The sequence below is a fragment of the Cervus canadensis genome, chromosome 8 (genome assembly GCF_019320065.1).
Source record: "Cervus canadensis isolate Bull #8, Minnesota chromosome 8, ASM1932006v1, whole genome shotgun sequence".
Lineage (NCBI taxonomy): Eukaryota > Metazoa > Chordata > Mammalia > Artiodactyla > Cervidae > Cervus > Cervus canadensis.
The window spans coordinates 79,585,355-79,600,681 of record NC_057393.1 but is presented as its reverse complement, the minus strand read 5'-3'; the positions used below and the strand labels follow the sequence as shown (position 1 = coordinate 79,600,681).

At 37.4% G+C, this 15,327-nt stretch overlaps 1 protein-coding gene across 7 annotated transcripts in view; it reads left to right on the top strand.

Moving 5' to 3' along the window:
- Nucleotides 1–15,327, top strand: part of CSGALNACT2 (chondroitin sulfate N-acetylgalactosaminyltransferase 2) — a 53,015-nt gene that overhangs the window by 21,753 nt on the left and 15,935 nt on the right. For 5 of the 7 annotated variants that reach the window (XM_043476947.1, XM_043476950.1, XM_043476949.1 and 2 more), the window contains exons 2-6: nt 294–1,223; nt 3,273–3,489; nt 4,853–4,954; nt 8,143–8,321; nt 9,935–10,029. In XM_043476947.1, coding sequence (XP_043332882.1) covers nt 563–1,223; nt 3,273–3,489; nt 4,853–4,954; nt 8,143–8,321; nt 9,935–10,029 — 1,254 coding nt within the window. In that variant the 5' untranslated portion in view covers nt 294–562. Of the gene's footprint in view, nt 1–293; nt 1,224–3,272; nt 3,490–4,852; nt 4,955–5,827; nt 5,920–8,142; nt 8,322–9,934; nt 10,030–15,327 lie in introns of those variants that run through there. The other 2 variants (XM_043476954.1, XM_043476951.1) reach the window with 2 other exon arrangements.

The window sequence follows — 15,327 nt, the reverse complement described above, 5'->3', positions numbered from 1 at the left end:
CAGGGACCGATATAATCTATGTAACACAAAACTATGCTAAACATAATTTTAATGTTTCCGTGATTCATTCAACTTATGGACATGTAGATATTCTAGTTGAAAGTATTACATATATTTTAGTGTTTCAGAAGGTATTTTTCTTAATACTATCCCCCAGCATTAACTGAATATTATATTTTAGTGGCTCTCATGGTGCTCTGCCTATATCACATAGCTAAGTTTACTAAAGCTGTCAACAGTTTGATATACTTAAGGAAACAAAATTATGATTGTTTCTGATGTGTTTCTTTCAGAAAAATCAACACCCATGGATTTTATCTGACTGTGTAGATCAGGTTTTTTTATTCTGGATATCATGGTAACAGTACAGGAAATATGCATTATTTCTCATGTCTGCAAGTAGTCTTCACTGCTGAAGGAAGCAATTTTTTAAGCTACAGCCAAATTCATTTTGGTACCTTTTATGGAAATCTTGATTTTGTTTTTACTTTTTTATAACCTTTTGCAAAGGGTATGAACAAGCAAAGAGCTCATCTCATTAGGCAAGTCCACATTAATAAGAATGCCTAGAAGAGGGTTGATTCTTCAGACCCGGACCCACTGGCTACTGTTGGGTCTTGCTTTACTCTGCAGTTTGATATTATTTTTATACCTTCTGGAATGTGCCCCCCAGACTGATGGAAATGCATCTCTTCCTGGTATCATTGGGGAAAATTATGGTAAAGAGTATTATCAAGCCCTCCTACAGGAGCAAGAAGAACATTATCAAACCAGAGCAACCAGTCTGAAACGCCAAATTGCCCAACTGAAACAAGAACTACAAGAAATGAGTGAGAAGATGAGATTTTTGCAGGAGAGAAAGAATGCAGGGGCTAATGGCATAGGCTATCAAGGCAACAAAGAACAAGCACCTAGTGATCTTTTAGAGTTTCTTCATTCACAAATTGACAAAGCTGAAGTTAGCATAGGAGCCAAACTACCTAGTGAGTATGGAGTCATTCCCTTTGAAAGTTTTACCTTAATGAAAGTATTCCAGTTGGAAATGGGTCTCACTCGCCATCCTGAGGAAAAGCCAGTTAGAAAAGATAAGCGAGATGAATTGGTTGAAGTTATTGAAGCTGGCTTGGAGGTCATTAATAATCCTGATGAAGATGATGAACAGGAAGATGAGGATGGTCCCCTTGGAGAGAAACTGATATTTAATGAAAATGACTTCATAGAAGGTAATGTGAAAAATGTGTTGGTCCATTAACGTTAGTATGACAAAATTCTGTTATTCTATGCTGATAATTTTCCCTGGGAAATAGAAGAAATCTAAGCTTATATAGCAGAATACTTCCCAAGTTGAAGGGCTCTTAGGGTTGTGTATGTATTTGCATGTATATGTATTTGCATTCATCTCTGAAGTGGTTTTGATGTTCCTTTTTTATATTTTTTTAAATGTATGAACTAAGGCTCAAGATTTAAAAACCATTTGCTAAAGGAAAGAAGAACCTAACTAAGATTAGTGGTTATTCTGTATTTTGAGTGGAGGAGAAACACATGTCAGAACATCAAGGAGGCGTACGTAATTTTGAAAAGCATATTTGGCGTTTGGAAAAGTAAAGAAATAAACCCATTTTCTTAATACAGACTGCAGAAAGGGCATAGCATTTTTATATGTCAAGATGGGACATGGCTCAAAAGTTGAGGAGCACTTATATACACTTAAGAAATTTGTGGATTGATGTAATTATAGATTATATCAGGAATAATTATAGACCCCAACCCATCTCCATCTTATACCCCATGCTAGATATTTAATTGTAGGCTTAAAGCCGCTTTGAATACAAACATTTCTTAAAAATTCTCTTTGCTTGATTCTGTATGCCACATGTAGTTTTTTGGTTTTTTTGACCCCAGTCTTCATGGGTGTCACTTGCTATAATATAATACCTTTACCCTTTGGAGGCCGTCAGCAAGGGCCTTGTGCTTTTCTGTGGCATTTTAGCTATCTTCTCCCTATAGCCATCTCTTTTTACCCCCTGTTACTTCCTGCAGTTTTTGATGGGTTGTTTCTCTCAAAACTCCTGTAGTTTTTCTGCAGGCTCAGCTTTTTATCTTTTCGCTCTATGTTTATAGCGTATGGCAGAATTGAAAGCTGCAAAGGAAGTAACTAAGATATGTAAAATGTCTTCATGTCTTCTTAAAAAGAAAGGAACCTATGCCAGTTTTATGTTCTGTAGCTTCTGCTTTTTTTTTTTTTTTTAATGTAATTCTCCTGGGATTCTGTCACTTACAGGATTTTTCTCTGTTATGGAACATATTTTGTCCCTTGCTTCTCCTCCATTGTGCCACTTCAGAAAAATAATTACTGACAATGATTTAGTAGCTCTTGTTCCTCTTCCAGACTTTAGCTTAGATGTCAGTTCTTCTGGGGAGGTCATCACCAACCTACAAGTTTAAGATAGCAGTGTTCCTGTATGTTCTTGTAATCTCTACCCTGGGCCCCCTCTCACAGCACTGTCTTAATATACCGCATTGCCCATTTCCTGATTTGTAGTCCCTGTTACACTATAAGCCTCAGGAGGAGTGGGACCAATCTCTTGTTCACCGTTTTATTTCCAGATATTGGCTGACTGACACATCTGTAGGTCTGATCTCTCTCCTGAGCGTCACACTTAAAAATCAAATTGCCTAATAGACTTCCAGGCTTTTCTCCCAAAGGCATCTCAAATCACCATGTTTAAATTTATATTAATTTTTCTTTGTCTGACTTCATTCTGTCTAGAGTCTGTGTGTTTGCATGTGTATATCACTGTATTATTATTTCCTTTTTCTGTCTCCATTGCTAGACGGAACTGGGACCATGTAGCCCTCTTTATACCATTAGTACCTGACACAGATACACTCAATTCATTTTTTGTTACGCTGAACCAAGCAACAGAAGTTTTGACTTTCAGTCTAGAATTTACTATTGCCAGAAGTAATTTCTTTATTTTCATCATTTGGTTTCTGTGTTGATAGATTGTGCTGTTAAAAAAAGTCATATGTAAAAAGGAATCATCATCATTTGGAGTAAATTTTATGGATTGAATAATAGAGCAGAATATTTTTTTAACCTTCTTTTAAAGTAGTAGTTTTTACTGGTTGTATCATGGGGATAGAATTTTCACAGATGTATAAAAGCTTTACAAGTCTGATTTCACACTTTTGATCATTGAGTACAGTCGTTAGTCGTACTGAATTTGTGAACTTTGATATGCATCTTTGTTCCTAATTCTTTCCTTTAGGTTATTATCGCACTGAGAAAGATAAGGGCACACAGTATGAACTATTTTTTAAGAAAGCAGACCTTATGGAATATAGACACGTGACTCTTTTTCGCCCTTTTGGACCTCTCATGAAAGTGAAGAGTGAGATGATTGACATTACTAGATCAGTTATTAATATCATCGTGCCACTTGCTGAAAGAACTGAAGCATTTGCACAGTTTATGCAGAACTTCAGGTAATTCCCGGAGCTTAGTGATTTGGCTAAGTGCTCCTAAAAAAAGAAAAACACATTTCATGCCATTTTATTTAGTTTACCTTCACTGAGTAGGGTTACTTAGAATTGCAGAATAATTTTATAGGCTTTGGGGAACTTTATGTTTTTAATATTCCCTTTATTCTTAAGGCATGTATAGTATATTGTGTTATTGACAATTTGAACTGTGGAGTAAATTGAGGGTGACAACTATTAGGAACTAAATTTGATTACCTTTATAATTGTGTTTTAATTCATTTTAGGACAAGTTGAATTTTTAAAAATAACTATTGAGGCGTAACTTATATACAATAAAATTGACCTATTCCAAGCATACAGGTTTCATGACTTCTGACAAATTTATACATTCTTATAACTGCCTTTCCAATTAAGATATGGAACATTACTGTCTCCCCAGAAAACTCCGCTGAGAACAATTTGAATTTCAAAATTGGAAGAAAAGACAAATATTCAAGTAAAAATGGGAGAATGTTACTCCATCTTGGGAATCAGAGATTGTAATGGTTTTAAAAGCATTTTTTAAAATTATTAAATTTGGATATTTTTATATGCTGAAGTGTTAAAAATTAACAACTACATATTAGAGTTTGTATTTGAGAAAAATTTTGTTTTTTAATTTAATAATTGTCATGTTTTTAATACTTTAATATGATAGTCTTAATTCTCTGTAATCCCAATTTTTGTTCTCATTGGAGTTGTTGGATATGAAAACTAGTTAACACAATTCTGTTGCAGAACATCTCTAAATCATGCTTCCAAATGAGTTTTGCCTTTTTGAAATTTCTTGCTTGAGATCTGATTTCCTAAAGCATTTTTAATTGCCTTTTTGGAATTACCTTCAGATGCTACATTTTTCTTTACAGTTAGTAATCTCAATCATGACAAATATTTATTCCTTGATGATAGGTATAATTTCTCTAATTAGGTAGTCTGAGTACAAAATAAGTTTTGAACTAAAACTTGAGATATTTATTTGATTTTGAACTGATTGAACTTAATTCTTTGAGTAACTTATAGTTTGCTTCTGAAGGCAATACCAAAGCAAAAGTTCCAAAAATGTTTCAAAATATGGCAGCTTCTTGGGCTGCTTACATTGGCTCTCCAAGTGTTGCATTCATTTAGACATATATGCTGTTACACGTCTGCTGTGATGCCTTTAATAATTCAGCAATATTGCCAGTTTTATATTTCCTTAGCTTCGTGTGATTTCGTTCTAAATGAGTAATGCTTTATTGTTTTCTTGTAAAGCTTCATATGATTGCCTTCTGAATGAGTAGTGCCTTCTATATTTTCCTGAATGAATTTTATTTTTCAACCCTGTCAGGGATGTATGTATTCATCAGGACAAGAGAATTCATCTCACAGTGGTGTATTTTGGTAAAGAAGGACTTTCTAAAGTCAAGTCTATCCTAGAATCTGTCGCAAGGTTGGTGAGCCATGTCCACAATTGAAGTCTTGTATGTATAATAGCAGAAGAATGAGAATTTCAGATACTGAGTGAATTAATAATTTTGAATAGTTGCTGTTGAAAGTTGGCTGAGATGTGAGTGGTGGTAGTTCCTCATTTCACCCCTGAGTTTATTCATGCAACTCTAATGACCCGTCTTCCTTTAACCTCGGCGTGGCATGATTAGGGTGCTCTTACTCTGTGGCCCACTCACCTTCTCTGTATTTGCCTCCATTCACTCTTCATTTCCTTCTTTTGAACTCTTTACTTTTTTCTAAATCTAATCCTTTCACTTTGATATCATCTCCTAAGCTTGTCTCTTACTTGCCACCTTTCTTTCCTTCCATTTTCCTAAGTTCGTTCTCTCCCTGCAAATGATGCTTAGGTCTCCCCTATCCTTCAGAGACCCCCACCTGACTGTGCAGTACCCAGTAACTACCATTAGGTTTCTGTCCTTTCACAACTAAACCTCACAGAACAGTAGTTCTCTAACCAAGCAACTCATGTAGTACCTGGCACATAGTAGGTGCTCAGAGGTTTGAATGAATGAATTAGTCATTCCTTAATACTCCTTTATTAATTCTGTAGCTTCTCTTCCTTTTCATCTCTAAGTTATGGGCCCAGAGTTATGACCTAACTGCCAATTTCAGCCTTTTCTCTGACATCCTCTTTGACTGCTTTCTTACACTTGCTTCCTAACCAGTATTTCCTTCTTGAAACTCTCCTCTGATGTTTGTAAAATGTATATATTTTGTAAATGCAGATATGTTATAATGTAAGATACTAGGTTGATTGTCTTTTCTGACCACATCAACTCTGTATCCTTTACTTGCTTCTTTACCTTTCTGCTAGTTGTGGCCACTCCCTAAGAGTCCAGCTTTGTCCGGCCTTTCTTCTCGAGTCGTTCAACTAACATTCATTGAGTCCCACCGACTATGTTTCAGGTACACTGCTTGGGAGTCTGACTGGGGTGGTTGGGATAGGACTGGGCACAGAGGAGGGAGTGCGCTCCCTATCCCAAAGGGACTCACAGCATTGGGGTATGAAAAACACTGTCTTCTCCGTCCCCTTCGCTAGCTGCTCCTCCTGATGGCCCTCTTTCAGTTCACACTAAGCTCATTCTCATAATGCCTGGGCTTGATGTCTGAGAGCAGCATCTTTCACTCATTCTTTCCCTCTAGTCAGTCAGTTTCTGCGCATTGCCCAGGACCTCTGTTCTGTCCTTTCCTCGCTGCTGCCACCACCTTAACCCAGGTTCCTTTCCCTCCTTACCGTTTTCAGATCACCTACTAAGTGCCAGTGACTAATGTTAGTATCACGGAAGTTGCGTTAATCAAGACTCCTCTGTGGCAAATGATGGAAACTTATTAACTTATTTTTAATTTAGTTGAGGCAAATGGGAGCGTTATTGAAGAATCTTGGATAACTCCCCAGATTAAAGGGATTATTAAAACCAAATTTAATGAAGAATACCAAAACAGCTTTGGTGTCTCAGTGACTGGGGTCAGAGACTTGAATACCATCAAAGTTCTCTTATCTTCTTATCTGTTTTTCTCTGCATGTTGACTTCATTCTCCTGTTGCAGATTGGCTCCTTCCACACATGACGTATATGGCTGTTGGCGGCTCTGGGCTCACATCTTCTCAGCTTTGCTGTCAGAGAGGAAAGAGCTTTCTCCCAGGTCCAGTTGAGAAAATCCCAGAGAAGGACTTTTGCCCAGTCTTGAGCCAGTTACTATAGCCAGGTGGTGTGGGGATATTTTGATTAGCCCAACTTGAGTCTGGCTCCCTGCCCCTAGGAAGTCACTGTGGTTGGTATATTCTATGATTAGTTCCTCCATTTGATCCTGGAGTGAGAGGTGGTGATTGACAGTTTCCTCAAGAGAGGAGAGAGATCTGCAACATGTGGGGTGGAGGGGGATGGGCACTCAGAGTCCACTCCATGCCTTGTTTGAGCCTTGGCATCCATCTCTCCAGTCCCCATTCTATCCTGTTGTAAGAGTAATCTTTTAAAAATGTTCCTTTTTTGATCCAGCTATCCCCTAGTGCAGCAGTTCTCCAGCATCAGTCACCAGGGAGTGACTTGTCACGAGAGAGTTGCAGATGCTTGGCTCCTTCCCTGATATCTGATTCAGTGGTCTGGGGTGGGGCCTGAGAATTTGTGTTTCTAACACGTTCCCAGGCAGATCTGATGCAGTGGGTGCAGTCCCTTGGCTGTGGAAACCACTGCCCTTGTGGAAAAATTCTGACTCCTCCTTGACTTCAGAACATTAACCAAGTTCTTTAACCTCTCCTCAGTCTGACCCTATTCTGGTCTTCTCTCATTGTTGCCATTTTTATCCCTGTGTTCCAGTCTGATTTGTCAGATTACTGTTCTTTAAAAGGCTTTCTACTTTCTTACCTCCTTGCCTTTGAGAATAATTAATTGAAATGACCTTTACATTCCCCACTGAATTCAGTATTTTAACCAAGGCATAACTTAAATTCTGCTTCTAACCTCTCTTCTAACTACTACAGACACAAGCAGTTTTTTTGAATGAATGAATGATTCATTCAATCAGAAAATACTTATTGAACTCATACCCTATGAGGAGCACTGTGTCCATAGTAATGAACAAAACAAAATCCCTGCTCTCATGGAGCTTACATTCCAGTGGGAGACACTCGAACAGACATGTCTGGTGATACTGAGGGAAACAACGCTGGGCAGAGGGATGAAGATTGAAGCAAAGGGAGGTCAGGGCTGCTTCACGTATGGTGTGAAGGGGCTCCCTCTGATGAGGGCACATTTGAGCAAAGGTCTAACAAATTCGAGAAAAGAATATTCTTTGTATGTATCATTCATGTGGATTGCATTATTTATTACCAGACATTATTATTGTTTTTCCATGTGTATATTTCTTAACCTCCCCAATAGGTTTTTAAGATCCTGAAAGGTAGTGGCCTCTCAACACTTACTAACTTCACATCACTAGCATGTTGCCTCAGATGTGGGCATTTAGTTGAATATCTGTCCCTGATGATACAGACATTCAAAGCTGATGATTTCCTATATGAATATAGACCCAACATAATAAATACCTGAAGTGTAAAATATTTTTTGTAACTTGTGTTATAGAGTCAACTTCAAGTGGGACTTACCATTTGTTGTATGTGTTTTCCTCATAGTGAGTCTAATTTTCACAATTACACCTTGGTCTCATTGAATGAAGAATTTAATCGTGGACGAGGACTAAACGTGGGTGCCCGAGCCTGGGACAAGGGAGAAGTCTTGATGTTTTTCTGTGATGTCGACATATATTTCTCAGCCGAATTCCTTAACAGCTGCCGATTAAATGCTGAGCCAGGTGCGTAAAATGTTGGTAGGTGAATTGAGTGTGAACTTTTAGAACAGTGTCAGCACATTCCATACTTTGAGTCAAGTTTTTTAAAGTTATATTTGGCGTAATTTAATTGGAATGTTAAGTAGGAAATTAAAATTTGCCCCTCTGAAGTTCATACCCCTTATTATTTTGTGGCCAGATTCCAGTGTATACATTAGAATCCAAATAAACAAATGCAAAGAAATAAAAAGTCTTGAAATTGATTAAGGAGGAAGTAGAACGCATCAGAAAAAGCCAAGCAGTGTGATATGTGTGAGTCAGAGGCACTCTTCCTCAGGCAGCTGCTGCCAACACTCATGTGGGCATGAACTCATGAAGAAGTCTAGGTACAGATGGTGCTTGGGCTCCCGACTGTGCATTTTGGGATGACTACTGACTGTACTTTGTTTTATTTGTACATATTTCAAAAATGTTAAGAGCAAATGACTTTTATATATCAGATATTATCCTAATGTGATAAGGAGGTTTTTCTATATTAAAAATTCTCATAATGTATGTTTTTTGTATAGAACTACTTAAATCGTGCAGGTTATCTTCTTGCGAATCATTTTGGTTAGGGATGGTTGTGAGGAACTCTGAGACTCGGGGGGGATAAATGAGAGTTAGATTTACTGTTTTTGCAGCAGATAGCATGAAGGCCAGAATGTGGTAGTTGAAAGAGATGTATTTGCTTAATGTAAAAGAAATATTTTATCTAAAGTATTTTATATACATTTTTAAATTGTTTCTTTAATGTAAAAAGAACAATTTGCCTTGGGGAAATTGAGCTCCCCTTCCCTACGTGGGTTTTAATGAAGATGAATGAAGTATGCTGGGGATCTTGTATTAAAAAGACTGCCACATTATTTACAGGGTCCTTTGCAGTTTTTGAGCACTTTTTATTACCATATCTGATTGAAGCCAATTTCAGCAAGGTGTTCTCTGTTGAGGGGAGATGGGCTAGCTAGTTAGCCTTAATGGTCTCTTCGGTGCTAACTATTTGAAAACTAATAACAAGGCCTTTTGAGGGGTCATCGGGTACTTAAAACTCAGTCTTCCCAAGTTTTCCAAATCTTGTTCAGATCTGTCTGCAGTTCTATATTTTACTTATTCTCTGTACATCCATTGTACGATATCCTCTGGATTCACTGTTTCACAATTCATTTTGAAGGATGGATTTAATAGATGTTTTGGAGTTTCTTGGTGATTGGTTAACCTACATCTGTTACTGTTAATTCAATGAAATAATGATTAATAAATGGCTCACCTCATGAACAGCTAAGAGAATACTTTTGAGCATCTCCTCAGAGTCAAGGGAATAAACATGTCAAAAGGAAATAAAACATCTTTTAGTCTTTTTTCTCTGTTCTTTTGCAGGGTTATAGTTTCATAGCCTGAATTACTGCTACATTGTAAAATCATTATCATGATCATCAACATGAGGTTTTAGTAACCTGAACATTGATAGAATGCAATATTAATAAAATAAAATCATCCTATGTAATAAAAACTTTAACAAAAGTGTAGTAGATATTGCAATAAAGATCAGTGCTTTATTTTATTCTTTTTGTGATGTAAATGTATATTTTCATTTATAGGTAAGAAGGTGTTTTACCCTGTGGTGTTCAGTCTTTACAACCCTGCCATCGTTTATGCCAACCTGGATGTGCCCCCACCCGTGGAACAGCAGCTGGTAAGACTCTTACTGTCAGTTATGAAAAGCCTCAAAGATCCTTGCTAGGTTCCTTAATGTTTGTTTCACTGGTAGAAAAAGTTTCCGTTAAAAACTATAGTTACTATAAACACATTTTCATGGTATACCCTCTTCCATAACATGCTTTCATATTTATTATTTCAGAGTTTTGTCATTCTGGCAGGGATGTTGGGGATGGGAGAGAAAAGTTTAGGCTATAGAGAAAAATTCATGTTCTAGATTGTGAAAATTTTCTGGTCATTTCTACCAAATTACTTTTAGTGATACTAAAAATAAAATTTAATTTTAAAACCTTATTGGAAATTAAAACTACTAAATAAGAAGGAATAGTATACTATGGGAAATTACTTAGAAAGTCTTAGAATGGGAATGCCATGTATCAGAACTTAACAGTTACTGACAGTTACACAAGTTTTGGAAAAAAAAGTTAAACTTCTATGGAATAATTCAGATTTACAGAAAAGTTGGAAGAATAGTACAGAGCGTTCCTATACTTCACCCAGTTTCCCCTAATGTTAGCATCTTACATAACCATGGTTCATTTGTCAAAATTAAGAAATTAACATTGGTAAATTACTTCTAACTGCACTGTAGATTTTATTAGGATTTCACCAGTTTTTCTACTACAGTCCTCTTTCTGTTCCAGGATCCGGTCCATAGTACATTGCATTTAGCCTAATCTTTTATTGTTATTAATAACATTAAGAACAAAAAGGAAACATATAAACTAAGAAGATAATTTAACATGTTTAAAAAATGAAAAATAACTCCAGGAAAGAAGTAAAGATAAAAACAGAAATTAATGAACCAAAAATAATAGGTTACCACACATAGGAGATTATTCTTTATGTGCAGGAAAAAATTAGTCATAAAGTTAGGTGAATTCAGGGTATAAAAGAAAACACAACATAGGAAATTAGAATAAGAAAACATTACAAGAAATCAACCTCATATAGTAAGTTTTTAAAAATTCTAAATAGGAAAAAAAAAATTCTAAATAGGAATTGCCTGGTGGTACAGTGGATAAGAATCTGCCTGCTGATTCGGAGAACATGGTTCGATCCCTGCTGCGGATTATTCATGCCTCAGAGCAGCTAAAGCACACGCTGCAGCTACTGAGCCTGTGTACTGCGGCTGCTAGAATCTGTGCTCCGCAACGAACAGTAACCCTCACTGACTGCAATAAAGAAAGGCCACACACAGCGATGGAGATGCAGCACAGCCAAAAAAAATCTAACAGAAAAATTTGAAAGTTTATAAAATATTAACATGAACTAAATTCGTTTTAGTATTTTATAAAAGCTCATCTCAGTAGTCTATAAATAAAAGAGGTGGAAGCTCTTAAGAGATTAAGAGCAACTAAAAATATAAGAACAGTTATCAAATAGTTAACCTCCATATATATATATACATACATATATATATTTCACTGTTGAGTTTTTCCAAACTTTCAAAGAACAGGATAATATTAGTACCATGTCATCTGCCTGCCAGGCTCCTCTGTCCATAGGGATTCTCCAGGCAAAATTACTGGAGCACGTTGCCATTTCCTCCTCCAGGGGTTCTTCCCGACCCAGGGATCAAACCCAGGTCTCCCACACTGCAGGCAGATTCTTTACTGTCTGAGCCATCAGGGAAGCCCATCTTCATACCAACCCCTGGTAAAACATGTATACATAGCATACACATACACAGATGTCTACTTTATCTGTAGGACGGTATTAGGAATATAGATAGAGTTAGTCAGTCAGTTCAATCACTCAGTCGTGTCTGACTTTTTGCAACCCCATGAATCGCAACACGCCAGGCCTCCCTGTCCCTCACCAACTCCCGGAGTTTACTCAAACTCATGTCCATCGAGTCAGTGATGCCACCCAGCCATCTCATCTTCTGTCGTCTCCTTCTCCTCCTGCCCCCAATCCCTCCCAGCATCAGGGTCTTTTCCAGTGAGTCAACTCTTCGCATGAGGTGGCCTAAGTATTGGAGTTTCAGCTTCAACATCAGTCCTTCCAATGAACACCCAGGACTGAACTCCTTTAGGATGGACTGGTTGGATCTCCTTGCAGTCCAAGGGACTCTCAAGAGCCTTCTCCAACACCACAGTTCAAAAGCATCAATTCTTCGGCACTCAGCTTTCTTCACAGTCCAACTCTCACATCCATACATGACCACTGGAAAAACCATAGCCTTGACTAGACAGACCTTTGTTGGCAAAGTAATGTCTCTACTTTTTAATATGCTGTCTAGGTTGGTCATAACTTTTCTTCCAAGGAATAAGCATCTTTTAATTTCATGGCTAGAATCACCATCTGCAGTGATCTTGGAGCCCAAAAAAATAAAGTCAGCTACTGTTTCCACTGTCTCCCCATCTATTTCCCATGAGGTGATAGGACCAGATGCCATGATCTTAGTCTTCTGAATGTTGAGCTTTAAGCCAACCTTTTCACTCTCCTCTTCCACTTTCATCAAGAAACTTTTTAGTTCCTCTTCACTTTCTGCCATAAGGGTGGTGTCATCTGCATATCTGAGGTTACTGATATTTCTCCTGGCAATCTTGGTTCCAGCTTGTGCTTCTTCCAGCCCAGCGTTTCTCATGATGTACTCTGCATATAAGGCAATTAAGCAGGGTAACAATATACAGCCTTGACATACTCCTTTTCCTATTTGGAACCAGTCTGTTGTTCCATGTCCAGTTCTATCTGTTGCTTCCTGACACGGGGTCTGGGCATCCACATCTGCCTTATCTGACACTCTAAATCCTTTGTAGAAATAAATTATTAAAAATGAAAAGCCATATTAGTATTGGAGAATGAGAGAAGTGCCATTGGGAGATCTAAATTTTGAGAACTTTCTATAAGATGACAATAGTTGTCACAGGATTGGTTATTGGAGGAGAGAGCAGTCTGGAACATATTTAGGAGAACAGTGACAATGAAGTTGCCTTGCATCCTCTGAGCTCATGGAAGACAGGAGTGGTGGAGTCTGTGTGCTTCTCTGGGAGGTGTGCTGAGCAGCAGGCATTGACCCACAGGCTGAGGAAATATGTTTGGTCCCTGGAGCTAGAGGCAGGGTAGAGCCCTAAGATTACCGATTGTAGGGTGGATGGGGAGTCCCAGACTCCAAAGGTGAACTGCTGTTGGCACATTCTGTCCAAGACCATGTTTAGCCCCTTCTTCACTGTTACTAGAGATAGACCTTTGTAATCATAGCTAACAACCATGGTTTTTGAACAGTGATTTTTGAAACAAAAATGAGAAGCAACTAACCACAACCAGCCAAACAGTTGAGGAAAACTAACACCATGAAAGAAGACCAAATTTTAATAAAGAGAAAAATTGGCACATGAGTATATGAATAGAAATAGAAAACAACTTTAACTTAAATATATCTTTAAGGAAATTAAAGAAAATGTTAATTTCATAAAGTTATTAACATTTGTTACTAAAAATAGAACTTGGAAATCGCAAAAATATTGAACTCAATAAATGGGCTGACTAGCAGAATGATCACAGTTGAAATAGATTTGTAAACTAGCAGACAGGCCAACTGGACATATAAAGACCAAGAGGCAGTGTGAGAGAAAAATCAAGATATGGGAAATCAATTCAGAAGCTCTAAGAATGTTAAATAATTGGAGTTCTGAAAGGGAGAGAAAAGAGAGAACAGAGCGAGAAGGAAATAGAAGAAAACATCAAAGAACTAGGGAAAGAGAAGTCTTCTGGCATTTGAGAACAGAAGGGACAATCCTAATAGTTTCCAGAGATGCTCAAAGTAGCAGAATCTAGCTTATCTACAAAGGAATAATAATCAGGTTGGCACTTACAGCCTTTGTGATAATATTGATACTAGAAAATACTAAAACAGTCCCTTGAACATTCTAAAGAAAAATAACTTCAATTATAGAATCCATATTTGACCTATTTGAAAGCGAAGCAGATATTTTTGAACACTGAAGAACTCAGTTTAACTATTTTTCAGAGGCCTTTTCTAATTCAGCAGAATGAAAAATGAACATATTGAAAGAGGAAGACCTAAGAATAAGAGTGGTCAACAACAATAAGAACCCAGTAAAACTTCTTTAATTAATTTCTTTAAATAGTTGATGAAACACATAATAAAAAAAGTTAAAAAGCAATTTAGGATTAAAAAGTCAAAAGGTATATACATGGTATACATATGTGTATTACCTAACTCTGTCCCAAGATACCTGGAAGCAGTGACATCCTTAGAGTAATAACCATGCCCGGCTCCCAGATCTTAGTGCTGAGATGGGTAATAGAGGAGCCCAGAACATCTTGTAGCTCTAGAAAAAAAGATGATGGTATATGTCAGAGGGATGTAAGACCCTGAAAGAGCTCCCAGTGGCAAAGCTGGAACAATTTGAGCAACAAACTAGTACTGGATTATAACACCAGCATAAAATAAATATCATGAGTCCATTACTGATATGAATAACTTTGTGAGTGAATAAGGAGATAAATAATAATAATAAATGACAGATTGATGGGTTGATTAGATTAGATGGGGAAAAAGGAACAGATCTTCCCACAGAATTTTAAAGAACTCTTGTAGGTACTTCCTTTTCCACAAGGTGGAGCTAGGTGACTCACTTCCAAAGAAACAAGTAAGAAAAAAAGAAAACTTTTTTTTCTTAACTTTTCAACAGAGAAACCTGGCAGGCACCACCTTAAACTAAATAATGAAGGTTAACATCACTAATGTTGTACCCCCCACATATGATGTAACAAGAAGGGCTTGTCACCCCTGTGGTCTTTCTTCCAAAAACCTATTCAGTTCAGTTCAGTTCAGTTGCTCAGTCATGTCTGACTCTTTGCGACCCCATGAATTGCAGCACACTAGGCCTCCCTGTCCATCACCAACTCCCGGAGTCTACTCAAACTCATGTACATCAAAAACCTATAACCCCAGCCTAAATCATGAGAAAAACTTCGGACAAACCCAAATTGAAGGACATCCTATTAAATACCTGACCATTACTCCTCCAAACTGTCAAGATCATCAAAAAGAAGACTGAGAGGCACTCACAGTTTCTCAGGAGACTAAGGAGACAACATCAAATGTACTGTGCCCTGGACAGATCCTAGAATAGAAAAAAGAACATTAAAGGAAAAACTGGTAGAATTCAAATAAAGAAAAAAACTGATGGAATCCAAATAAAGTCTGGAGTGAGTTAGTAGTAATGTATCAATATTGGTTTCTTAGTTTTGATAAATGTTCCACAACAGTGTAAGATCATAACTTTTAAAGGAAGCTGAA